The 25,640-nt window shown below is 44.9% G+C and overlaps 2 protein-coding genes across 5 annotated transcripts in view; one reads left to right on the top strand and one right to left on the bottom strand.

Moving 5' to 3' along the window:
* The window catches only part of RADIL (Rap associating with DIL domain), a 51,242-nt gene extending 42,618 nt beyond the window's left edge, over positions 1 to 8,624 (top strand). For both annotated transcript variants that reach the window (XM_042438570.1, XM_042438571.1), the window contains 5 exons: positions 156 to 346; positions 2,166 to 2,580; positions 3,950 to 4,089; positions 5,711 to 5,850; positions 6,139 to 8,624. In XM_042438570.1, coding sequence (XP_042294504.1) covers positions 156 to 346; positions 2,166 to 2,580; positions 3,950 to 4,089; positions 5,711 to 5,850; positions 6,139 to 6,247 — 995 coding nt within the window. In that variant the 3' untranslated portion in view covers positions 6,248 to 8,624. The remainder of the gene's footprint in view (positions 1 to 155; positions 347 to 2,165; positions 2,581 to 3,949; positions 4,090 to 5,710; positions 5,851 to 6,138) is intronic.
* A 944-nt stretch (positions 8,625 to 9,568) lies between these two features.
* Positions 9,569 to 24,606, bottom strand: AP5Z1 (adaptor related protein complex 5 subunit zeta 1). 3 transcript variants are annotated; one of them, XM_042437412.1, is made up of 17 exons: positions 23,794 to 24,605; positions 20,887 to 21,024; positions 20,506 to 20,692; positions 19,937 to 20,081; positions 19,013 to 19,122; positions 17,929 to 18,097; positions 17,110 to 17,250; positions 16,055 to 16,092; positions 15,806 to 15,968; positions 14,898 to 15,076; positions 14,430 to 14,572; positions 13,757 to 13,903; positions 13,295 to 13,406; positions 12,600 to 12,697; positions 11,454 to 11,586; positions 10,682 to 10,896; positions 9,569 to 10,175 (listed from the first exon to the last, which is right to left on the bottom strand). In XM_042437412.1, the coding sequence occupies exons 3-17, from the start codon at positions 20,593 to 20,595 to the stop codon at positions 9,902 to 9,904; spliced, it is 2,157 nt and encodes a 718-aa protein (XP_042293346.1). In that variant the 5' UTR covers positions 20,596 to 20,692; positions 20,887 to 21,024; positions 23,794 to 24,605; the 3' UTR covers positions 9,569 to 9,901. The 3 variants fall into 3 exon arrangements, with proteins under 3 accessions (XP_042293346.1, XP_042293345.1, XP_042293348.1); XM_042437411.1 differs by lacking the exon at positions 23,794 to 24,605 and adding an exon at positions 21,413 to 21,550; XM_042437414.1 differs by lacking the exon at positions 20,506 to 20,692 and having other exon boundaries at positions 23,794 to 24,606.
* Between the last annotated feature and the right edge of the window lie 1,034 nt (positions 24,607 to 25,640).

The raw sequence follows: 25,640 nt of genomic DNA, 5'->3' as shown, positions 1-25,640 counted from the left end.
AAAAAGCAGTGATAATAGATCAACACAAAGGGCAGCATTTTTGCACTTCCCTTGGGGGAGCTTGGCTATGGGGACTGGGAGCAAAGGTTCTGGCTGGTCCCTGAGTAGTCAGCTCAGTGAAGGTTGAACCAAAGTTCTTCTCCTGCCTCCTGCAGATGACATCCTGGAGTCATTCGACAACCACCCTCCTATTATGCTGCCCAGCGGAGGATTCAAAGTGGACCTAGAGGTGGACAACCTGGATGACAATATTTACCGGCACCTCCTCTACATCCGTCATTTCCTTTGGAGCCTGCACAGCAAAAGTCCCCATCCCATGGACTCTCCAGAAGCAGAGACCCCAAAGGTAACATGAGTCACCGTCTTGAGATCTTACCCATCCTTACCCTTTGTGGCTCCATGAGCATACCCCCCAAATTGCCTTCCTCCAGAAGGGATTTTGGGAGTTGCAATCCAGCAAACGACAAGCTCTGGTAGTGCTGTTGAGAAAGTCCTGTCCCCAAAGGATACTGTCTTGAAGGAGGGATGTTCTAAAGAACACCTTAACAGTCACATCACTGTATGGCTGTCCAGTACCTGATGACACCCAAGTGCCAAGGTATAAAGCAGAGGGGGTAGGGAATATGGGCCTGGGGACACACACAGCCCTTAAGGCTGTTTTGGTGACCCCTGATTCCCTTTATTTGGAGAGGATGGAATTGGTGAATTGCTTCTCATGCAAACCTCCAGAGCAGTGATGGAAGGCTTCAGGAGCCAAACAAATGGGGCCAAGGTGACCTATGTATCCCATGGGCCACATTCTGCTCCTCAATTTCAGCATCTTGAATATCCAAGTGCTGATGATACCGATTTCTATGCCAAGGTCGGCCAAGACACACCTTGAGTAATGCCTGCCCTGCAGAGATCTCAGAAACCAGAGGAATGGCTTCTGATGGGATGCTCCTCCCAGATGGGAGGCAAGATAAATTCTGCCAACCGGTGGGACAAATTACGCAAACCACACCAAATTGGCTTAATTGTCATAATTCATCCAGGTTGTCGCCCTTGGCTTTCCTTCCTGGAGCTTGCAAATGACCTGGCAGCAGACGTTCGCACTAAAGAGCTTTAAGGAACCGTGCATATGGCCTTTCCTTTCCAGTCCTTCGCAGAGCTCCTTTTCTTTCTCTGCCATCCTGTGATGGCAGTTTGTGTTGTGGCACTTGCTGGGAACCACAAAGCCCATCTTCAAACACCAAGGCAGGACACTGCTTGCTTTCCCATCTCATAATTTGCAGCCCTCCTTGGCCTTCTCAAAAAGCCTCCCTGGTCCAGTGTTTTGCATGGGAGAACATAGAAAGCCACTGTAAGGGATTAGCAGCCTTCTAATCCCCTCACCTCAGGGTCTGGAAAGGAGAGCTGCTGCCAATCTCTTTAGCAGGGTTATGATGGTAAGAAGAGGCCGGGGAGAGGCAGTTCAAGAAGAGGCACTGACAGTCTACAGTGTGGTTTGGCACAGGGATGGGGAGCATGGGGCTATATTGTTGGACTGCAGCTCCCAGCATCCCTTACCATTGGTTGGGGTGGCTAGGGCCAGAATCCTATGGTGGTTTTACATTAGCATAACTGGGGATTGCACCATTGGGTCTACTTTTGACAACATTTGTAAGGAGGCATCTGCTATCTTGTTATGTAAGAGATTTGCTTGACCATGCCATTGCTGGTGGGTGGCATCTGGGCACAGTTCCACACCCTGGACCCAGACAGCCATTGGTGTGTGTGTGTGTATGTGTGTGTACAGCTCCCGTGTGCCTTCTGCTGGGCTGGCCACTTCCACTCTCCTTCTCCAGCAGCCCAGGATCTATGTAAGTGGAACAGGGTTTTATACACGAACCTAGTTTTCCAAAGCTCTGCTGCTATCCAGACCACACTGAACTCAGTTACAGACCACAGAGTCTCAAAGCTATCATCATCATCATCATTCTGGGAGAGTAGCTCCCAAATTCTTTTGCAGATCTAAATCCATCACAGCCTTGTTATGGGAAGGCTGTGGCAAAATCATTGCTGGGGGAGAATTCAGCTACCCCTGTTGAAAGGGATAAAATGTTCCTCTGAAAGAAGGAAATGTGACCATGGCCAGAGCCTGGAACACGAGAGTGTGACCCTGTTCTTATGCTTTCCCCCTAAAGACTGAAGCAATCAGCTGCCAAACCAGCCCACAAGTGGACTCGGAAACGACAACTACCGGGCTGTCCATGGTCACAAGCTCCTTTGGCCGGGTGAACCGCAGGCGGCCTATTAGCTACGCAGAGCCGAGGATGGAAGGTGTCCAGAATGTCAATGGATCCACCCGGGAATATGATGCCTCCGAGATGCAATTTCCGGAGGCCTTACAGCAGCTCCACTTGGAGGGGCCACAGGGCAAGAGCAACGCTAAGGTTGTCACGGGATCACCAGACCCCTCATGCTTGCTAACCCCACCGAACACACCTCTGACGTTTGACTCCACAAGTCCTGAACTGACCCCAGAGACCAACCTGGGAAAAAGCGTGATGGATCCTCGGAGGAACGGATTCAGTGGTGGCAAGACTACAACCCCTGAAGGTAAGAAGTGGAGTCAGTACTGGGATGGACAATTAGATCTTTAAAAGGAAAGTTTGGTTTCTGCTCAATGAATTGGCCAAGGTCTCTAAGCTGGTGGTTCTTCTGTAGTGTTCCTGGTTGGGCAACATGGCACTGCCAAGAGAGACAGGAGAAAACACTAGATAGGGCATTTAGCTCCACTTCTGAAACCCATACTTTGCTTGCCCCAAACCTAATGGTATTTCTACATTACTTGCCCTCAGCAAGTGAACTGGCCCATAGGTTAATACACTGGGCAGGGCTGGGGAACCTCTGGACCTCCAGATGTTGCTGAACTGCAACTTCCATCATTCTTCCTTTGGCCAAGATGGGTTGAGGCTGCCAGAATCTGGAGGACCACAACTTTGCTAGTTGCAGATAAAGGTGCACAAAAGGTGCCTTTCCTAACCTTTGGCCTCATGGATGGGACAAGAACCAAGTGGAAGGTTCTTCACTGCATACAATCCTGACATTCAGCTTTTGTTTTAAATGGAAAAAGGCCAATTGGCGATAAGGCCAAAATGGATTGGGATTTTTAGGAAATAAAGTTTTTGACTATCGTATAGCACATGGGACTTTGTCTCCTTTCTTTCTTCCACTCTGAATACGTGCTTTCTAGCTTTTTTGGTTTTGTTCCTGGCTCTTTAGGTCGCCAAGTAAGTCTCCAGCCTTCAAGGCTGCAGCTGCAAAATGCAAACCATTCCCATTTCATTCTCTTGCTGTCTCTTGTGAGTCACTTGGTGAGAGCAGCTGGAGCAGAGCGACTGCCAAGTTCATTTGGAGCAACATAAATCCAGTCTTCTGGACCACCTCCGTCAAGGAAGTCCAAAGCTTAGAAAGTTAATTTTTAAAAAGCAACTAGCTTTAGTTTTGGTTCTGAGCTCCCTGCCCCAAGAGTTACTGTTGCATTTTAAAAAAAGCAACTTTACTTTCTTTTCAAAATTAACTAAAATCATTACTTTCCATTCATTAAAACGGTAAAGTTTGAATCTTAGGTTCAAGGCACACACCATTTTGTCTTCCTTTGAGCACCTACAACAGACCCCCAAAGCAGTAACACAAAGCACAGCACAAGTCAATACATGAACCATGTTATAGTCCTTCAACATTTTGGCAAGGCTGGATCCCCGTAACTAGAAAAGTAACCCAAAACTTTGGTTTCATTGCCAAAGGCAAACGTTGGTTCTCCAGATGTTTTGGACTTCAGCTCCCAGAACATCTTTCTGATCTGTTTCTTTGCCCCCATTGGGAAAACATTGTTAAGAGACAATGAACAAGTACTGCTAGAAGATGAAACTTCTATAAACATGCAGGCTTACAAGCCCTTCTTCTTTCTTGGCTTTGCCCCTAGGCTCTTCGCCAACACCCTACGACTTCCCGACTCCTGCTTCTTCAAGTCGCAGCTCAGCCACAGATGATTTCTGCTACGTCTTTGTGGTGGAACTGGAAAAGGGACCCATCGGCTTGGGAATGGGACTGATAGATGGTCTGGTAAGTGTTTGAGATCTTGGATAGCTGCTGCCAGATGCAAGAAGATAATACTACAGCCTTCTCCAGTGTAGGACATCACCTCCCAGCCTGGATATGGGATAATGGAAATTGTAGTCCAGCATGGTGTAGTGGTTTGCGCATTGAACTATGAGTCTGGAGACCAGGGTTCGGTTCCCACCTCGGCCATGAAACCCACTGGTGACCTTGTGCAAGTCAGATGCTCTCAGCCTCAAGGGAAGGCAATGGCAAACCTCCTCTGAACAAATGTTGCCAAGAAAACCCCGTGATAGGGTTGCTGTGAGTCAGAAATGACTTGAAGGCACACAACGGCAACAACAGTCCGCCACACTCTAGAGGTTACCAGGAATATTATAATTATTTGTATCCCAATTTCCCCCCAAAACTAGGACTCAAAGCAGCATGGGGTGAAGCAACAGTACCTTATTAGATTAGCACTACCTGCGGGTTCCTGCCTCCTCTACCTAAATATTTTTAAATGCAGCATATCATCTTCATCTTCATTCTACATTCTTTAAACTGTATATTGATATACACCACCCCATTTTGCTAAGCAGTCAGATATTCCTGTTCCCTTTGGTGCATATTGAAGACCAAGACTAATGGTATATAATGTTTATTTATCAACATGGAGGTAGAGCGAGCCGGTAATTCTAGTCTAATGATGGAGTGCCTCCCCCCAAAGCAGAAAAACATGTTTGCACCTGCCTAAAACTAGTTACTGCTAGACTAGGTAAAAGCCTTTGCTCTGATCCAGCATGACTCCTCTAATGCTCCTAGGGCATTGCCTTTTCGCGCTGGGTAGCAAACAGCACAAGGAGGGATATTAAGTCTTTCCGCTGTCCCGAAGGAGAAACAAGTGCCAGAGAAACTCGATCTAAGACTATAGAGCAGCTTGCCCTCTCCGTTTTCATAACAGATGAGCTCACCATCAAGAGTGGAGCTTCTTTCCCCAGAAGGCTTGGAAGTAATGGGAGAAACGTTGTTTGCTCAAACATATTCTCTGGTTAGGTTTTAAGAGCCAGCTCATACTGAATTCAGCCCCGTTTGTCTCCTGATTTTAAGGCAAAGCCGGGCAACTGGTGGCCCTTCAGATGCTGTTGGATGGCAAATTCCATCATTCCTCACCATTGGCTCTGCTCCCTGGAGCTTTTGCTTTGCATCTTAGGCCCACAGCTTCAGCAGCTAGTTGGAAAGATGGGGACTGAAGTCCAATGCATGTGGAAAACAAATCGGGTTGGGAAAGGTTGCTGTAAAAACACTGCAGAGTTTTCCAACTCACTCTTAGATTAAATTCCAAGAGATCCCACCTAAACATTAGGAAGAATTTGTCTTTTTGAAACTGTAATTGCTGTTTGATGGTTGCAGCTGCCAGCACCCTAATCCTTTGCCCTGATCTGGCTAGAATAGCTAGGCCTCCAGTTTCACCCAGCACAGCTCTGAATTTTCTGAAGTCATCCCTTTTGGAGCTGGTGCTGGCTTCCCTGCCACAAATCCCGGACCAACTGCCTCTGCAAAAACAGAATAGCCCCACTCCAGAAGTCCTTTCCTTTTTTCATTCTTGTTTGTCTGGTCTTTTTTGCTGCTCCCCATCTTTCCTCAGCACACACCCCTGAATTCTCCTGGGATCTACATTAGGACTTTGATCCAGGACAGCCCTGCAGCAGAAGACGGCAGACTCTCCATTGGGGACCGTATCCTTGCTGTCAATGGCACAAGTCTCGTCGGTTCGGACTACCAGAGGTAGGGAAAGGAAAAGCTCATGGTGGTTGCTTTTGCTACAGTACAAGCAGATGATTTAATTCTGTGATGATCCCCAACTTCCTTGTCTGCTCCACCATACTTGGATTTTATTCTATTCACGCATGTGGCCTCATAGACGAATTGAGAAATCAGGCAATAGGGGTGTTTTATGTGAAGGAGGGAGAGGTTATGTGTGTTTATGTGTAAAGAGAAAGAGTATTCAAATCAGATTAAGGTTTCTCTCACCAACTTCTGGGCATTTTCTCCCTTCCCCTTTTTTCCCTTCAGTGCTGTAGACCTTATCCGTTCAGGGGGAAAGAAACTGCGGTTTCTGGTGGCCAAGTCTGACCTAGAGATAGCCAAGAAGATCAGCTTCGGTTCTTCTCCGACTCCATAAAAACCATCCACTCGAGAGTTCTTCCATACTCACCTGCCATGGAAACTGCATCATGGACAATGAAGCCAGTGAGTGACGCAGATGGATGGCAGGCTAGGAACATCTGGAACCTGGTCAGTTTGGAGGGCAGATAGTTGTTTCTTGCGGTGAGAAGATTCCACCGTGATCCAAACAAAACAGTATTTAGGAAGAGAGGTTGCAAACATTCTCTTCCAGCAGCTATTCATGACCGCACAAACTCTGAACAAGCCAACTTCCATCTCCCCAGGTATAAGCCATCTGTGTTATACAGAGCCTTTTAAGTCTGGGTGCTGTTTATCCAAATCTAACTTGATTCCTTGCTGGTTCTTCCAAACTATGGCCTGTTCCTATTTTTCTTTCCTTGCTATGCTCAAAACTGCCCTCAAGTTGTTGAACGCTGTGGAAGCCAACACTCTTGCTGTTCAAACAGCTAGACTACAGAGGGGTGTTCCAGGTCAGTAGACAGCTGTCACTCCCCATTGAGAGCTGGAGTATTTAATTTCTTTTGGGTTCTTGCATTTTTCTCTGATCTCCACTGAGGTCCTCTTTGGTCATAGTGGGCTCTGTGAGGGTGCAAAAGTTAAAGCAGGCTCAGGGAATTGCTATTCTGTCTGCTCTCTGTAGCAGGTCAGAAGTGCATCCAGGTAACCGAAGGTAGAAGCTTCATGAAAGAAGACCCCCATTTCATTTTAAAATTATGAATGACTACACTGATACAGCGGGATACTAAAAAGTGTCTGTTTGCAAATCAATCTTTGAAATGCTGCCAATGCACATAAAAAGAGGGCATGTAACGGAGAGCTTCTGTGCTTTTCTGTGGACATGGTAATAGGCGAAAGCGACTGGGTGCAGCTTTTGTCAGCCCCTTTAGAGCAAGGCTTCTTAACCCGAGAGAGTTCCAAGTGTGCCACTGCCAAAGTGGCCCATGGCTCCCCAAAAGGATTAAGAACTCTTGCTTTAGGAATCTATAAAACAGGGGTCAGAATAGAGGAGAGCTGGGTTCAAAGTCACAGCCATCTGGAAAGCCTTTTCAACCCATGTTCCTCCTTTCTAGCTCACCTCACCGGGTTATTGTTCTCAAGATGGTGAGAGAGAGATGTGGGAAGCTTGCACCAGCTGATTTTTTAATGTTGCACATCTCTTTAAAAAAAGGAATAGTACCCTTGCTATATATCTTTTTAAAAACAGACAGCAGCTATGCATGCTGGATGATCAGCAGTTATCTTGTGACAAGGCCTGGGCTCTGTGGATTTCACCAGAGGCTTATCACAAGGCAAACCCCATCCGCTGAGAGCCCTGCCGAGGTGCCTATTACTGGGTCAGTGGCAGGTGATGACATCAAACTATGCCCAGCTTCAGAAACCAAACATTCTCCCTCTCCTGGAACATCAGATGGTTTGAATTGCTGAGGTCTGGGAGCCAAAAGAATGGCTCAGTTCTTCCAACTGTCTGCTGCCAACAGCAACAGTCTTTTGAGCAGAGCATTAGCTTAAGAGAGGCAACAGTGCCGCTGTGTGGCTTTTGGCTCTCCCTGCACCCACAGATCTCCCAGAATTTCTTCACATGATGAGTGGGAGATGCATCCCAGAAAATGCATCAGAGATGCTTGTTAATGGCTCTGAAGGTAACAAACCTCCACCTTAGCAACTGATGTTCGGTTGTGCTCTGCCTCTGAACATTGAGACCTTATTTGTCTTAGCAGATAGTAGTTTCTGGCAGATCCATCTTCCATAAATCACCTAATTGAGAGATGGGGAAAATAGTCCTCCAGGTTTTGCTGTACTATCACTCCCATCTTCCTTAGTTCAAGCTGGCATAATGTCTTCATGAAAACAAACATTATCCATGTCTCATGGCAGCTCTATGAAGGACCCCAAGAGTCTGTATTGTATATACCTTATCTCGAGGCTTGAATTGATGAATTTTAGGAACCAAGTCTTTCCCAGGGTCCCTTTCATGCAAAGAGGAATTAATAATTTGTAAAAACCCTGTTCCAATGACTTGCCCTTGAATGGGAGAGGCTACCTTTTTCTAAGCAAACACTATTCAACTGGGATTTATCAAAAACTAACACCGACTAGAATTTTCCAACTCCCTTTCCCACAGAAATGTGCATTCTTTGGCTTGGGTTACTGAAGGACGCTTGTTTGCTCTCAGGAGCGGAGAGGAACAATGGCCTCCCAGTTGCTTGGTTTGTTAATATTGTGCATCTTTTTAAAAATGTATATAGCTATAATATTGCAGATGATGTTATAAACAGCAAGGCCATCAGTATGGGGCATGTGGATTCAGAATACTATCCTCTGTGTTAAAGAACAAACTGGATACAATAAAATTAGCAATTGTTGTAACAACAGGAAACGACTGTGTTGACCTTAAGCTCCAAATTCTGTTTATGGAGGAGGAATACTGGAAAGGGAAGAATGGCATTTGCAGGGAGCTGGAAGTGAGGCTCACACCAGTTTAAAAGCCAGGCTGCTCTTTGAATGACAAGGCAGACTGCATTTTTAAAGCTGCCTTACAACTTCATCATGATCCTGCTAGTCTTTCTGCAAAATAACCCATTGGGTTTTCAAACCTTTGCCCTTTAGGGATCATTTTCCATATGGACTAGCTTCCCAAAAAGCTCCTGCACAGAACTCCTGACACAGGCAGAGCTTAGAAGTATTACTTTTTCTGAAGTACAATTCCCCAAGTCCTTTACCCAGCATTCTGCCTGGAGGATACTGGGAGTTGTAATCCCCTCACTTTTGGGTTCTGAGTTTTGAACATATGGTGTGTTCTGGAGCAACAGGACCATCTGGTCTACAGATAGCATTGCTAATTGCAACTACAGTGGTACCCCGGGATACGAATGTGCCGCCTTACGAAATTTCCGGGTTACGAAAAAAATCCTTAGAAAAAAACTGTTCCGGGTTACGAAGGTTATTTCGGGTTATGAAAAAATTTTTGGTGCTTTTCGGCGCTTTTTCGCACGAAATTGCGGCTTTTCCCCATTAGCGCCTATGGCTTTTTCGGCTTACGAAGTATTTCGGGTTACGAACGCGGCGGCGGAACGAATTAAATTCGTAACCCGGGGTACCACTGTAACTTGTTTCACTGACATCTGCTAGTTTAAATTTAGCTGGATGGGGGTCTTGCCTTTTGTTGCCAGTGGACCTGAGTTGGGAAGCCCATTGCTACTAAAGTGATAATTGCAGTGCATGAAGAGGCAACCTTCTGCTAAGCAGTCCAGCACCTCAGATCCTAAAAAGATGAATATCCTCCAACCTTTGCCATGCTACATTCAGATCCACCAGATCAAGGCAGTGTATTTATTTTGTCTAACCATCCAAAGAAACGTTTAGTCCAGATCCAACAAACCGTGCTTTTAACCGAACTGGGACACAGTCCTCACAATGATGGGAAAACAAGTCTGTGAACTGTGTAAAGAAAGAACAAGAATGTCCAGGATCCACCACGTACCCAGGAAGTCAGCAAAGTGTGTGTGGGTCATCCCCCAAAATTAGAAAATTGAATTGGCTAATTTGATTCCTAGCATCATTCACAAAGTTGTATTCCTAGATCAACGCAGCTGTGGCTCATCTCAGGTCAAAATCGATGCTGATAAAATATATCCACCAAAACTCTGTCTCAGCCAGGAACAGAGTTAGTTCCTCCCGCTCCCAAGAGCCGGCTGGTTGTCTTCATGGCAAGTGGCAGGGAAGTGTGTATGTCCTGATGAAATCGGGGGCTTGAGACCTCGGCCGATGGAGTCAGCACAAACTGGGCCACGCTGGGCATTTTCAGCAAGTTCATCAGCTCAGTGGCTCGAGTCAGGATCACTTCAGCATCCTCAGCACTGTAGGTGGAGGAAACAGCTGGGCTTTGGACAAACGTCCTCAGCTTGGACAAGAAGAGGGAAACCCTGTGTGGAGATACAATAGAACAGTGGCACTGACTGAGCTGATGGTGGGTTTGCACAATGGCATTAATTTGGGAGTGAATTCTAGGACTCCACACAACCCACAGGACTAGGCAAATTCTGATCTTCCAGAGTCTGGACTACAACTCCCATCATTCCTCACCATTGACCATGTTGGACTAAAGCTGATTTGAGTAGTAGTCCAGCAGCATTTTGATGGCCAAAGTTGCCCACGGTGGGCAAGTTATGAATCTTCAAATGTTGATGGATCCTAACTTCCAGCACTGCCTGCCAGTATGGCCAAAGGCAGGGATGATGGGACATTTGGCAGGCCACACATATTACTTAGCCCAGTATTTTCTGGCAATGGATTTACTATGTATGTATGTATGTATGAACTTTTCAGGCCCTGCCGCACCAAACCGGGAATATCTACGTGCAAAGTATGTGCTCTAATACACATTGCATGAGGAGCCCAACTGGTCTTTCCCTGGTCCCCTGTTTCAAACCTTGGGATCAGGTCCTGGCTGCGCGATGCAAGCTTGGTCAATGCAGTCATCAGCACAGAGATGACACGGGGAGAGTGCTTGGGGACACTGGCTGATGGTCGCAGCTGGGTGATCTCAAAAAGCATGGCTTCCAGGACTTCAAAGAACTTGTTGATCTGCTCCGCTGTGCACCTCTTATCATGAAACACGGATACATATTCACCAATGGCCCACACCTGTAGGAAGAGGTAGCCACTGAAGCAAAGAGACGCACCATTCTATACCTATCATCTTTGCAGCCCAAAGAGATAGAAATTTGATGAAACTACAAGAATTTATTTGCACTGAAACTGCAAAGTCTAACCTGGAGATTAACCTTAGCTATCACCTGAGATCCCACTATTGCCATGGCTCCTGCTTCTCTGTCTCAGGACATAAAAACAAACAAAAAACAGCATTCCTAGCATGCGCGCGCACACACACACGCACGCACACACAATAACATGCAAAAACTAAAGCAGAGGCCAGACAGAAGAAAAACATGTAAGAATTGGTACAAAGCAGATAACCACTGATCAATGTCATTAAAGCAAGAGCAAATAGGACAGACTTAGTTTAGGACATACTAAATTTGGCCAGGAAGATAATCCCATGACAAAGAAACACACAACAAAGGTAACAAGAGCTCAGAAAAACCAACAAACCCCCCCCACCTCCTAGACTTCACTTTAAGCAGGATAGCAACTCACATGGAAATGGGGAAGGGGTGCATGGACCCCACAATGTCCCTTACCACATGGGTGAAGATGTCCTCTTTGTTCTGGATGTTGGTTACTGTTCCTGAAAATTCCAGAAGTGGTTTAGAGAGTTCCACAATCAAGGAAGGATGCAGCTTGCAAAGAACAGGCAACTGGGAGCTCATCACTCTGTCAATAAAAGAAGAAATCCAGGATGATTATCCAGAGTTATGGATTCACACACACCCCTTGCTGTGATATGTCCAAATAAGCTCTGGTGCAACCCAATGCCTCCAGTAGCCACCTAAGTCACTGAATGGAGTCCACAGCAGGATAGGATTTAGGGAGTCAGGGAGAGACTTACACTCAGGATAGTTCATTAGGTTCAGGTAGGATTATGAAGACCTAAGAAAAGATGTTGTTGTGTGCCTTCAAAATCTGACTAATGGCAACCCTAAGGCCATATCACAGGGTTTTCTGGGGCGGAAGTATATGACTCAATCAAGGTGGGTTTCCATGGCTGATCCAGGAACTGAATCCTCATTTCCTGAGTTGTGGTACAACGCTCAAACCACTACATCACTCAGGCTATTAGAGTCTATTAGGATTTAGTTGCGTTAAATAAGTAATCTTTAATTTATGTTGTGTTTCTGTTTAGTAAATTACTTTTGTACTACATCCACATACTTCTGGGGATACTACAATAATGTCACTGGGAGTGGCTAAGTTTGGACACACAACATCTGTAGTGGTAACAGTGGTTCAAAGGTGGCAATGTTTAGGTCTGGAATTATAGGAAGTAGGAGTCTCACACTGGAACCACAAGGACATCTTGCAGGTCCCAACAAGTGATGTTGGCAACAAGAGGAGGTCCCTAAATTTGGCGCCAAAGTGGTGGGACAGGTGGAAATCCCCCCATTTGGTGGTGAAGGTGGGATAGGCAGATGACCTTTGCAACAGTCTTCATTAGGCAGAGTCAAGCAGACCCTGAGAAGCAGCAACAAGATGCTGGGGGAGACATCTTTGGGCTATGCCACCATCCCTAGAACCCTTGATGAAGCCTACTGCCTTTGGGAGCAATGGAGGATATTGCCCCATCACCCATGTTGAAGAACCATTTACTGCTCATACAGCCACAGAAGCAACGCTCTCTGCTGAATTATTCTTGGACCGTGCACGTCTTAAGACAGGCCTTCACTCACCTGTACACTTCTGCCTTGAACCCTGGAACCTCATAAAGTTGGTCACTTCTCTCCAGTATTGCCAAAACCAGCTTGCTTGCAAGGGATCCATCTGCAAACTAGAGACAAGGGGCCAGAATCTTATTCTGGACTTCTTCTTATTTTAGACTAAGACCTAAATCCTGTTGCTAATCCCAACTAAAGTAGACCCACTGAATCAACAGGTTTTATCTATATGCTGACCCACTATTTAGCAACTGATCTGATGGATCTATTTCAACTGGAACTAACCAACAGGATTTTAGCTTAAGCCACTATCTTTCAGCACAACAGCTTCATAAGGTTGTTGTGAGGAGAAAATGGAATAACTCTGTCCCAGCAGAAGACAAAGGGCTGAGTCCTTTTGGTAGCCCCAAATAAAGAAGATCCTCTCAATCAGTGGGATTTACCCACATCTTGATTTATTCAAAAACTGATTTGATGGATTTCTTCTGACTGGGGCTACTGAAAGGCCACAGACTGCCGTCCCACCAGGCCACCCAAAGAAAATGTGTTCACTGACTTACACTCAGCAATACAAAACAGACGTTTTATTTAGTGTATGGAAAATCTGAGGTATTTTAAATACTGGTGCTGTTGTCCAATCTCCAACACACATACATACTGACACACGAAGAAGAAACTAAAAAAGTAGATTCCTACAAGTGACAACTTACCTTGGCGACAACTCCAAAGAAGAGTTGCAGTAAGACAGGCACACACTCAGCACACTGCATAACACGAGGGGAACTGGCCATAGAGCCCAGGAGCTGGCGGACAGGCGTCAACCTGTTGGCAATATCCCAAAAGAAGATGTCAGCCTTTGGGGCATCGCAGCAACTATACAACTCAACACAGAGGAATGACTTATCCACTGAATATACTAATGGATGAACTATTCCCTTAATGCACCATAATGCACATGCATCGAGACATAATAATGGGGTGATCCTGTATATAACAGTTTTTAAAATTGTATGTATATACAATTAGCCTGAGTGAACTTTTTGCTCCACCTTAAGTCACTCTTGTCACTTTTATCAAGCGCTCCAAGAATTCTACCAAGTTAATGGAAGTTACAAATATTCCAGAGAGAGAAAGTAAAAAGAGAGGATGCCAATCCAGCAATATGCTCCTACCTGCCTGGGTCTCCAGGAGATAACTCGGCCCGGAGGAGGTACTGGAATGAGCCCCTGTATTCCGGGTGACGGAAAGCCTCTTGGCAAGTGGTTGGCTTTGATGTGGAGTCCAAGGCCGTTCGCTCAGACAAAGGGGTCAGGGCAGACCTATTGCAGTAGTTTTCAAAGTAGCTCTGTTAGTCTCTTGCAGCATAAAAAGGAGGAAGGGAGGGGACGGGAAAAAAGGAATCTGGCAGCACCTTTAAGGCTAACTGGTTTTTATTTTAGCATGATTCTGTGGATATAAACCCACTTCTTCAGATACAGTACTATACGATAATAAAACCTGAGGTAATACAACATATTTATGGTTTATAATATCCCTTTTAACCATGAAGCTTTAATAACCTTAGTCTGATCCAGCAGAAATGTTCTTATGCTCTTATTACTTAACAGGTTGAGTCTCCCTTATCTGAAATACTTGGGACCCGAAGTGTTTTGCATTTTACAATTCTGGATATGGGAATGTACTAAATTTCCCCCCTACCTGGGCCTTCACATTTCTCATCCTGTCTATCAACCTGTAGTGTTGCAGAAGGAAGAACAGTTCAAAGCAGATGGTATAATCTGTGCCATGATGAAGGCCACTGGCACCAGGCACTGCATAGGAAGCTGTGGAGAAGAACACTTTTACCTCAGCTGTACATCCAGTGCAGCAGCAACACAAGGCAGGTCCAGCAGCAAGTGAAATATCTCCAGGGCAGTGTCTGGCCCAAGCAAGACTGGTAAAATGTCCATATACTCAGCAACCAGGGCTGGGTTATTCCAGGCTAGGAACTGCAGAGGGAGGAAATATAGACTGTAATGTATGGGACTGCTCTCCTTGCATGCCCCACACAGATTTTCAGACTTGAGACAGAAAGCAGAGCTGATCCAAGTAGTGGGATGGGGCAGGAAGCCAAGATCTTAAGTTCTTCCTGCATGGACTTAATGTTGTACAATATAAAAAGTCAGACCCTGATGTCTATCAAGTCCTGCAATGCCTATACCAGCCTTCCCCAACCTGATGTCCTCCAGATAGATTTGACTGCAGCCTGACTACCATGCAGATACCCTTCAGAATTCTCCTTCAGACATGCAATACAGCATTGGCACACAGTACCTTGAATAGGTTTGGGCTGTTCTGGCGGAAGATACTGACACTCTCGGTGAATAATGGAAGGTTGAGCCTGCAGAACTGGATAAACTCATAAGCCAGCATGGGGTTGTGGAAAAGCTGAGCAGGAACTTTGGTGAACAGGTGCTTGTAAACAGCCTCAGAGTCCACAGCCGCTGTCTCACCTGAGGAGTGGGTAGAGATACAGTGCATAGAATTAAAATAAGAATACAGGCATATTAATGAAGTTGGCATGTTCCTGGGCATTTTGTTTAACAAAAAAGTTGGTATAGAGGCAGGAGTAACATGGAAAGAATATTGATAGGTACCTATATCACCTTCCCCCCCCAAAGAGTGAAGCAAACATTTTATTCTGAACTAATAATACGTATATGCACATGTTTTAATTTCCATTTTGACAGCCAAATATAGGTGTCAGCTGGTGAGACTGCCTTATCTATTTTCCCGGTTTGCTTGTTCATGCATGGTCAGTAAGGGATTTTGGAGAAACAAAGTAAACTATTGCTTACTTTGCCTGTTGTAGCCAGTAACACATACCTATAGTAGGATTGGCTAGAGTAGAGTAGAGCACAATCTTCATTGTATTCTTTACTGCAGACACACTGTTTACAATCCAACACAAAAAGTCTCCAGCCCTCTTTTCACCAGGCTCCCAATGGAGATGCTAATACAAACTTCAAACTAGACAGAGGATGAGGATGAAAGGGAAGACTGGGTGGACTTTAAAAGACTTAGTAGAAAGAGATATTTTGCTAATTATATTCCTAAAATATGAATCCACACACAGCTTCAATCCACCTGCCAGCCAGCAGCTAAAATGTCAGATGTTAGGTTCTGCATAACATTGATAAAGGGCTTAAAGAGAGAGGGGAAAGGGAGCAATCCCTACATACTGTGATTCAGGAAGAACTGTGCAATAGGCAGCAACACTCTTGCACAGGAAAGATCCCCACTGATCTGACTGTGCAAGTTCTTCAGGCAGGAGAGCGAGCGATAGACATAAGAGGAGTCCTGTCTGCAAATAATATCCATGATCGTGATCGCTTCAGTGAGACACTGCAGGGTTAAAAAAAAATATCTGCTTGTCACAAACTCCAGAATGGTCTCCCTTAATTTCAAATCCTTCTTTTTGCTGTACTTACTGCTTTCTGTAGCTCTGCATCTGTCTTCTTCAGAGCCCCTGGCAGACAAAACAAATTAAAGTCAGACCCTTTAATATTAGGTTTGGGAATGCTCTGGCCCTTGCCCCAATTTCAAGTGCCCCACAAAACACAAGAGGAGAGGGAACATGTGTACTATACAATCTGATCATATGGTAAACTCCACTTGCTTTTGACTCTGACCCTCCTGATGCCAGTATGCAGTCAATAGATTTTGCTGTTGTTGCCATGTGCCTTCCAGTCAACTCTGACCTAAGACAACTCTATCATAGGGTTTTCTTAGAAAGATTTATTCAGAAGAGGGTTATTGTTGCCTTTCTTTGAATGTAGCCTACAGCATCTGGTATTCCCTTTGAATTAGTAACCTGGCCTGAGCCTACTTAGTGGCCAAGATGAGACAGGATCTGGTACCTTCAGGGTATTTAGGCTATCAAGAAATTACTCGCAGAGAAATGCAGCACTTAACAGGAAAAAGCTAGTGTGATGAAAGGGAGAAAGCAGATATGAATGGGCTGGACACATTGGCAGGCTGTTTGTTTGTATTGTGGTTTAGTAAGCCAATTCACGGCTTAAATGAGGAATTTTAGACCTGGGAACCAAACTCTTCACTTAAACCACAGAGCTGCTTCTGCCCAGAATGGGGGTCTAATTAAAGCTTCAGAAAATGCTGCAGTGAAATGACTTCTGGATTTGAAGTCCTGGTAAGTTATGCATGGATCAAGAACGTTCAATTTTAGGCTGCTAGTCCACCCACTGCTGGCATTTACCCACTGCTATTCTTCCCAAAGTGGCATGCAGCCCATGAGCTAGAAACAATCCCCACTCCCTGGCAAAGCGCAAATACAGTCATTGTTTGATTTCTAACCAAGATTACAGTCTTGGGGGATGGAGGGGGATATGTTATTTGAAGGACAGTGAAATGCATCTGAACTGCAATGTGGGAAATGATATGGGACAGCAAAAGTTTGAAACAGCACAGAACCAGCCTTCATTTTAGCACAGTCAATCGTCGAAAGAAAAAGACAATGACAACTCACGCCGGTTACACTGCTCTATAAGACGGTGGCAGTACTCAAAGGCCTTCTCCCTCAAGCGCTCCTTTGGAGGAAGAAGGCGACTGGAGCTGGAAGTAACAGAGACCATGGACACAACAGAGCCATCCACCTCAGATTTGTCATCTGCAAGGCAAGCCATAAGATGGGACAGGTGGAAAAAGTCAGAGGAGTAAGCAAAAAGTTCCCCAAAGTTTTGACAGATGAAAGACATGCTCTTTCTTAATTAAAACTGAAAGCACAGTTTGCTCTTATGACTTTCCCCTGCAACAATGAAAATGATATGCTAGAAACTATGGCCTGTTACAGACTGCCAAAATAAAGCTGCTTCGGGTCTCTTTGGAGGCATGCTGTTTAAATGATGCATGGGTCCTAAGAGTCCGGAGGTCGCACCAAAGGCACACTCCAGTCCTAAGGACTGCAGTGCAGCTTTGGTGTGGTTTATGGACTCTTAGGACGCATGCATCATTGAAATACCATACCTCCAAAGTGACTAGAAGCAGCTTTATTTTGGCCTGTCTGTAACAGGCCTATCTGATCTTAGAGAAGCTGATTCTATCCTCTGTCCCCCCATTTCTGTATTTAAAGACATAGTTGTGTTAGTCTGGACAAAAAACTACAAAGGAAGATTGGAAAAAGAAATAGCAGAACTGTAACATATCCACAAATGCCAGTCCATGCTGTTGCTAATCCCCCCACCTTGCCATAGAGTATAATATTCAAATCCTTGAGCAGCCAAAGTAAACCAGAAGTTACACTAGTCCCCACTTTCCATCCCTTAATCTCTATGGCAAAAATCCTTACCTGAATTTGGACTGGTTGTGCCATCGCTACCGTAGCACAGGAGCCACTTCCGCAACATGGAAAAGGTCTGCATGTTGAGCCATTGGTCCTCGGTGTAGTGCTGCCCAACAGAGAGCACGGTAAAGAAGTCTGTGGCAACTGTGCCATCCACCTCTGAGATGGGACCAGGCTGTGGGTGAGAGAAGAAGGGAGGATGAGAAGAGAAGCAGGTTAATTTCTAGAATTCTGTGAGCCACAACTTGGCACATAGAAAAAAGAAAAAGCTAAAAACACTTTCACCCACAATGGCTGGGTAAGAACAGACAGCTACAAGCATACAAGTACAGAGAAGTACTGCTAGATTAGATGGAAGGTCCATGCAGTTTAGCATCTTCATTTACAGAGTGGCCACACTCTGGAGAGGCCACAAGAAGAGGGCATGATGGCAAAATTCCCTTGTTTGTTATTAGTGGTCAGTATTCTGTCCAGGCCTTGAGGTCAACAACAGAGGCCTTGCCTGCAAACCTGTCATGTTCAATCTGACTGTCTAGTACATGTGACAGGGCTACTCAGTTATCAAGAGACAGAAAACAAAACTCCTTCCCTCAAGAGGTCTGCCATGGGCCCATACTCTCACCAAAACCTTCATCTTGTCCCAAGTGGTCCACCCATTGTACCAGAGGTGGGTAATGATACGCCAAGACCACTTGGGACAAGACAGGTGACTTGTTGGGCTCCATTTTCTGGCTCCTGAATCTCCCAGATACCCCCCACCCCATATTTACATTTCTTTTCCAGGCCTTTTCATCCCCTTTCTCAATGGTTTTAAAAATACTGTAAAATGTAGCAGTTGGACCACAAATACTCCCAGAAGCCTACATACTGAAAAACAGCAACCGCCCACCCAATTGGTCAAATCTAGCCAAAAATGAAACCAGAAGTGATCTGACATCACTTCCAATTACATCAGTTGTGCCAGTGCAGTTTGCAGGAGGGATGTAGGGATGAAAAACAACCCCTGCCCCTTCCAGAGCTGGGCACACACAGAACAACTTTAATAACTAGCTAGGGTTCGAGCCCCTGCTCCCAGATTGCATTTCCACACCTGTCTTGCTCTGGGGTTGAAGAAGCCTCCTGAGGACTGGGGAACTCCTTGCTGGACACTGGCGTATCTCAGCCAGTCCACCATCCTTTTGCTGAGCAGATTGATCTGATCTAGAGATCCAAAGCAACAAGAAAAACACAACTGTGAGGCACACTGGCAGTCCTTATCTTCACCGACCTGTCCCCTTCTCTTTTGACGGAAAAAACATAGAGCTGGAAGGATTATTTAGTCCTGTTCTCTGCCAATGTAGGAAGCAAACAGCCTGGACTTTGGGGTATGTAACCAACAGCCAGGGATCAAATTAACAGAACAGTTGTTTATCAGGGACCTAGAAAAACTATCCCACACCAAACAAATCTTAGTTCTATTGGGTTGGATGCAAACAAATTTCATTAAATTTAGGTTCCACTGAAATCAGTGGGACAAACCGGTCATGATTTAAGTCCCACTGTTTGCAGTGGCTATTATGTGCAACTAACAGAGTATGGATCCAATCCATGAGATTGAGGTGAAACCTGGCTGAAAGGTGGATTAGAAACATCAACAAAAGAAAGAAAACTAGCCCCAGAGTTTCATTCCCTATCATATCCCTGGCTGATACTTTTAATTCTTGCTCCCATTTTTTTCCTGGGTAAAAATAACCCCACATTTGCACTTGTACATTAATTTTGTGCATGTTACTAACTCCTTATCTTCCTTTGTAGCTCTTTCCTAGGTGTAGGTGTGCTCCTCCAGTTCTCTGCAAAAATCCTTATCTTAACATCAGCTCTTAACATCCATAAGTGAAGGAAAGTGACTATGTGCTTTCTATGTTGGGCTTTTCCCCAAGCCTCAGTACATTTATAGACTTCTGGTTTCTAAAGGCCTTTCTCAGGCTAAATTGTACTTCCTTACACGGGGAGTATATAGGATTGCTGCTTTTACCTTCATTAAGGCTCTCTGGTGCAAAGCTGATGACCTTTGACAAAAGGGGGAGTAGATGCCTTGCATTCGGACCTTCAGGAAGTCTGCCTTCAAGGATTTTCACCACACGCTGCCCCACAGCTTCTACATCTCCCATTTTATTGCCCTTTGGATAAAGCAAACACTGGAATGATTCAAGAGCGACAAGAGCTGCAAGAGCTCCTCAGAAAGTCATCCATGCTTTGGCAATACAATTTAGACCCCTGTGCATACACCAGAGTCTGGAAACATTACTTTATGATCCATGTCTCCCAGAATTTGTAACTTTTGACTTCCAAGCTCTGCTGGGAGAGGGCTAATGTCTGATATGCAATGCTGCTTAGAAAGCTGCCCTTTAATTTTCTGTTACTCTCTAGAATTTGCTAAATACCAAATCTCACCACATGAGAGAGGCTCTTTAAAAAGCCAAGTAAAAACATGATTCAACAGTGACTTTAGCATGTTTAAAAACTAGGTGTGAAATGGGTGGACATGTAAAACATCTGTGTTTATACTGAACTATGGACTTTGTAAGACACTTGCAAACCTACCTGGGCCAGCATGATGGAGAACGCTAGATTCAAGAGCTTGGTGTCTTGGGTCTTATCCCAAGACAGGGATAAGTCACTGTTGGGAGACATCTCTCTCAAGATAGCAGCACAAAGCGTCTGCACTTGCTCAGGGGACTTTGGGAGATGGAGGACTGTCTGTAGAAGCTGTACAAATCTGCTATCCAACCTGCAAAAAGGCATCTCAATAAGTCACAAAGGCAAACATGAAATGAAATTTAGATGTCTTAATACTTGTATTTTATATAGGCCACAGATGTTGTGTCTCTGTAGAATCTGGTCTAGAGTTTCACTTACAGAGCTGTAACAATATCATTAACTGCCACATGGACCCAAGACAACCAGCATTTTGCTTTCACTCACTTCCGGCCGTATTTGGTGGCTGAGACGATAAGGAAGAGTCTTTGCAAGCAATCGACAGTTTCATTCCCCAGGTCATGATTCTGGAGTAAGCCTGAGATTCGGGCAGTGAATTTCTTCAGTTCTTCATCCTGGATTTCCCTGGCAGGACAGAAGAGTAGACAGGTTAAGATAGCCCCTTTTTTGTGTGTGTAAAAATCCAAGTTAAACCCAAATGTACAGGTGTTTTACACACACACATAAGGTTCAGACCACTACACCATGCTGGCTCTCCTTGCTAGTGTAGCAACTTTGAGACTAGTCATTACTTTGTTTGGTCTCAAAGGCGCTACTGGGTTTCTCTGTGGTCTAAAACACACTGCAGAAATAATCCGGTTTGAGGCCACTTTAACTGCCCTGGCTCAGTGCTAGGGAATGCTGGGAACTGTAGTCCAAACCATTCCACCAAACCATTCCCAGGCTTTGCAACTTTTTGGCAGCCAAGCAAACATTCCCCCCTTTTCCTTCCCTTCCTTCCCCTTCCTCCTACCTGGCCTGGCGCAAGAAGCTCTCGGTCCCCGCGGTGTACATCCTGCCTCTACTCCCAGAAGAAAGACAGACCCAAGGGCACTATCATCTCTCTCTCTCTCCATTCACTTTCCCCACTACTCCTCTATTTGGCTCAGAGGGGCACTTCTGAGCATGCGCAGTGGGTCCCTCGCTAAAAGCTGTCCGTGCGGAAACCAAGGCCCTCAAGTTTCCACCAGGCCTCTCTTCTGGGGCCATTGCCGTGGAGGCGTTTGGGCTCTCCTCTCTCTCTCTCTCTTCTCTCTCTCTCTCTCCCCTCTCCCCCCCTCTCTCTTTCTTTCCCTTTTCTTTTCTTCTCTTCCCTTTTCCTTCCTTCCTTCCTATCTTCTCTCTCTTTCCTTCCGCCTTTCTTTGTTCCCTTCCTTCCTGCCCTCCCTCCCTTCTGTCCCTTTCCCCCTTTCTTTCCCCTTCTCTTCCTTTCCTTTTCCCCTCCCTTAATTTCCTTTTTCCTTTGCTTTTCTCCCTCTCCCTTGTCTTCCCTTGCCTTCCCTTTGTTCTTCCTCCCTCCCCCTCCTTTCCCTTTCTTTTCTCCCTCCTTCTTTGCTTTCTTTTTCTCCCTCCTTTCCGTTTCCTTCCCTTTCTTTCTCTCTCCTTCCCTTTCCCTTTCTTTATTCCTCCTTTCCTTTCCCTTTCTTTTCTCCCTCTTTTCTTTCCCTTTTTCTTTCCTCTTCCTTCCTTTCCCTTTCTTTATTCCCCTTTCCTTTCCCTTTCTTTTCTCCCTCTTTTCCTTTTCCCTCTTTCTCTCTCCTCCTCCTTTCCCTTTCTTATTCCCCTTTCCTTTCCTTCCTTTCCCTTTTCGTTTCCTTCCCTTCTTTTCTCCTCCTTTCCTTCCCTTTCTTTTCCTCCCTCTTTCCCTTTCTTTCTCTCTCCTTCCTACCTTCCCTTTCTTTTCTCTCCCTTTCCTTCCTTCCCTTTCCTTCAGGCCTGAACTTTCCCTGGAAGCCAAGAAGACTACTTTGTCTCATCATGAGAGAGACACGACTCAATAGAAAAGATGGCAAAAGATCGATAAAATAGAGGGCAGCAGAGAAGAGAGGAAGACACAGAAAGAAATTGCAATGGGATATCAGGGTCCGCACTTAAAGCTGAGTAACAACTGAATCAGTTATGTATATATATAGAATTTGTGAAAGGACTGTTGTGTTGTACAGTGTTTTTGTGGGGTTTGGATTCAGCACTCAAAATACATTAAAAACAGCCGTACTATTGAAAAATGTTTTGTGATTGTAGATCTGTGTTATTCATTAGAAAAGGGTACGATGGTTGAGTCAACAGCCTTATGAAGACAGTGGCTTTTTGTTGGATGGAAGGATGGGAAATCCTCCAGGAAACAAAAATAAAGGGATGCCAGAAGTTGAAGCGTTTACGGCTACAGATTATACACTTCTGGTCGCAAGCTGAACCATTGAACTCAGGAAATGTTAACTTTTTAATAAGCGTGTAGAAGCTGAGGAGGCTATAGTACTTTTTGGCTACATTTCGCTTCAGCACTTTTCATGCCAAAGGCTTTTCCTGCGGATTTAATTTTGTTAACAGATTCCTTCTTTCCGAAATGCTGAGACAATAATGCTTAAGGAAGTAGGTTATTAACTTATTGCGATGTATGTGTACTGACTTTGCAGCAAGAATATGCGACCGGGGCAAATGTAGCGCGAACCACGCTCCTCTGCCAAACCGATCCATTGATTCAATTTGCAAAGCGATTTGTTTATAAGTGGGAATGCAAAAAGTCACTTTTCTTCACTCGGAAGAAAAATAGGAATTCTCTAAAAACGAATAGCGGCACTCTTTGATCCGGCCAAAATGATATTGCATGCATACATACATACACACTGTATTGAATGCCATCCAAAAAGCCTTGGCTATTGGGCATGTGCTAAAAGAGTTGTAAATAATAAAGAAATAATGCGGGAGCCTGATTTCCCCAGAGGAAGGTAACGTTCTCCCCGTATATAACTTAAGGAAATGAATGCTGATCTCCTTTATAGGATATTGTAAAGATGACCAAGATAATGCATGTGGAGCAGTGCAGTATCAGTGCTCTCTCCTCAATGCAGCGGAAAGTGCTGGAGTATTATACTAAGCCTAATAATCTCTTTTCTGTGTTTTGTCGGCTGCTCTGTCCTCTCCTTCAGCCTCCTCCTCTTCCTAAATCAAACAGAGAGCAGTTCAGAGACTTAACCTTTTCTTGTTTCTTCAAATTATGAACAGGGCACACCGCCTCGCCGTGATGCTTCTTCCGGCAAATGGCTTTTTCAGTGCTTGCAGGGGGATTTGGTCTACTACAGCTAACTTAATGAGATTTCATGATTTTACACACAGAGGTTCTTCTAATCAATTAACCTGCTGAATGCATCAGGTGCCACCGCGTCTCATGTCCTTCTCTCTTCGGACGTCGAGGTCTCTGGTCCTGTAGGGTCTGTCTCACTTACAGGTGAAGAATACACTGTTAGAAATCCAAAGAGCATCTGAAGTCACCGGACTGGATCCACTGGTTTGTCTGGCTCCGTATTTAAAACTCGTGTGAGCCACAATCTGGAAAGCATTGGGGAAAGTGAACACAAAATGGAGATGGAGGGGATAGAAAGGAAAAGAGACTCTTGTTCTCCATAAATACCTTAATCAGGGACCATAGAATTTGGGGGCAAGACTAGGCTTTGGGGCTGAGCCTCCCTGAAATGATCTGGCCCAACTTCACAATAACTGTATTACGTATACGTATAACTGCTGAAAAGAAATTTGGAAGCCGCATTACTATCTTCTTGTATTTCCTTTTATATTTTGCTGTATTCATCCCCCCTTCCTTCCTTCCTTTTTCCTTTCCCTCCCTCTTTAAATATCTGTGACTCTTTATTGCATTTGCAAAAACCGTCAATAAAAGTGACTATACAGTCGGCCCTCCGTATGCACGTATCTTTGTCCACGGATTCAAGCATCCGCGGCTTAAAAGTAATTCCCCCAAAATGTATAAATTACAAAAAACCAACCCAGATTTTGCCATTTTAAAGAAGGGAGAACAGTTTACTGTAAAGTAGCCACAGATTTTGGTATCTACGGGGGTTGGCAGCAGGACCTTTTGTAGACTTAAGCCTTCTTCCTCAGTGGACTTCCCCAAAATGCATCTAACAAAGTAGTGGAGCAGATCATTAAACAGAGAGTCTGTGAACATCTAGAAGGCAATGCCATAATCACAAAAAGTCAACATGGGTTTCAGAGAAACAAGTCATGCTAGACAAACCTGATCTCTTTCTTTGATAAAATTACCAGCTTGGTAGATGAAGGGAATGCTGTGGATATAGTAGATCTTGATTTCAGTAAGGCCTTTGACAAAGTTCCCCATGACATTCTTGCAAACAAGCTTGTAAAATGTGGGCTAGACAAAGGAACTGTTAAATGGATCTGTAATTGGTTGACCGGCCGAACCCAAAGGGTGCTCAACAATGGCTCCTTTTCATCCTGGAGAGAAGTGACCAGTGGGGTCCCACAGGGCTCTGTCCTGGGCCCAGTGCTATTCAACATCTTTATCAATGACCTGGATGACAGAATTGGAAGCATACTTATCAAATTTGCAGATGATACCAAATTAGGGGGAATAGCTAATACCCCAGAGGACAGGATCAAGATTCAAAATGACCTGAATAGACTAGAAAGCTGGGCCAAAGCTAACAAAATGAAATTCAACACGGAGAAATGTAAGGTATTGCACTTAGGGCGGAAAAATTAAATGCACAGATATAGGATTATGGGGGACACCTGGCTGAATGAAACTACGTGTGAAAGGGATCTAGGAGTCCAAGTAGACCACAAGTTGAACATGAGTGAACAGTGTGATGCGGCAGCTAAAAAGGCCAATGCTATTTTAGGCTGCATCAATAGAAGTATAGTGTCTAGATCAAGAGAAGTAATAGTGCCACTGTATTCTGCTCTGGTCAGGCCCCACCTAGAATATTGTGTCCAGTTCTGGGCAAAACAATTCAGAAAGGACATTGAGAAACTGGAGCGTGTCCAAAGGAGGGCGACAAAAATGGTGAAAGGTCTGGAAACCATGCCCTATGAGGAACGACTTAGGGAGCTGGGGATGTTTAGCCTGGAGAAAAGAAGTTTAAGAGGTGATATGATCGCCCTGTTTAAATATTTGAAGGGATGTCATATTGAAGAGGGAGCAAGCTTGTTTTCTGCTGCTCCAGAGA

Source organism: Sceloporus undulatus, chromosome 8 (assembly GCF_019175285.1).
Source record: "Sceloporus undulatus isolate JIND9_A2432 ecotype Alabama chromosome 8, SceUnd_v1.1, whole genome shotgun sequence".
NCBI classification, from domain to species: Eukaryota; Metazoa; Chordata; class Lepidosauria; order Squamata; family Phrynosomatidae; genus Sceloporus; species Sceloporus undulatus.
The sequence above is the reverse complement of the archived record's forward strand: the minus strand, read 5'-3'. Positions and strand labels throughout refer to the sequence as shown.

Bases quoted from the DNA above. Each gene is read 5' to 3' on its own strand.
- AP5Z1 (XM_042437411.1), bottom strand. From the start codon at position 21,453: ATGTACACCGCGGGGACCGAGAGCTTCTTGCGCCAGGCCAG. The intron at 18,098-19,012 runs GTGTGGAAATGC...TCTCACCCACAG, and splicing joins TCAACCCCAGAGCAAGACAG to CCTGGTCCCATCTCAGAGGT. The intron at 15,969-16,054 runs GTAAGTACAGCA...TTAACCCTGCAG, and splicing joins ATGCAGAGCTACAGAAAGCA to TGTCTCACTGAAGCGATCAC.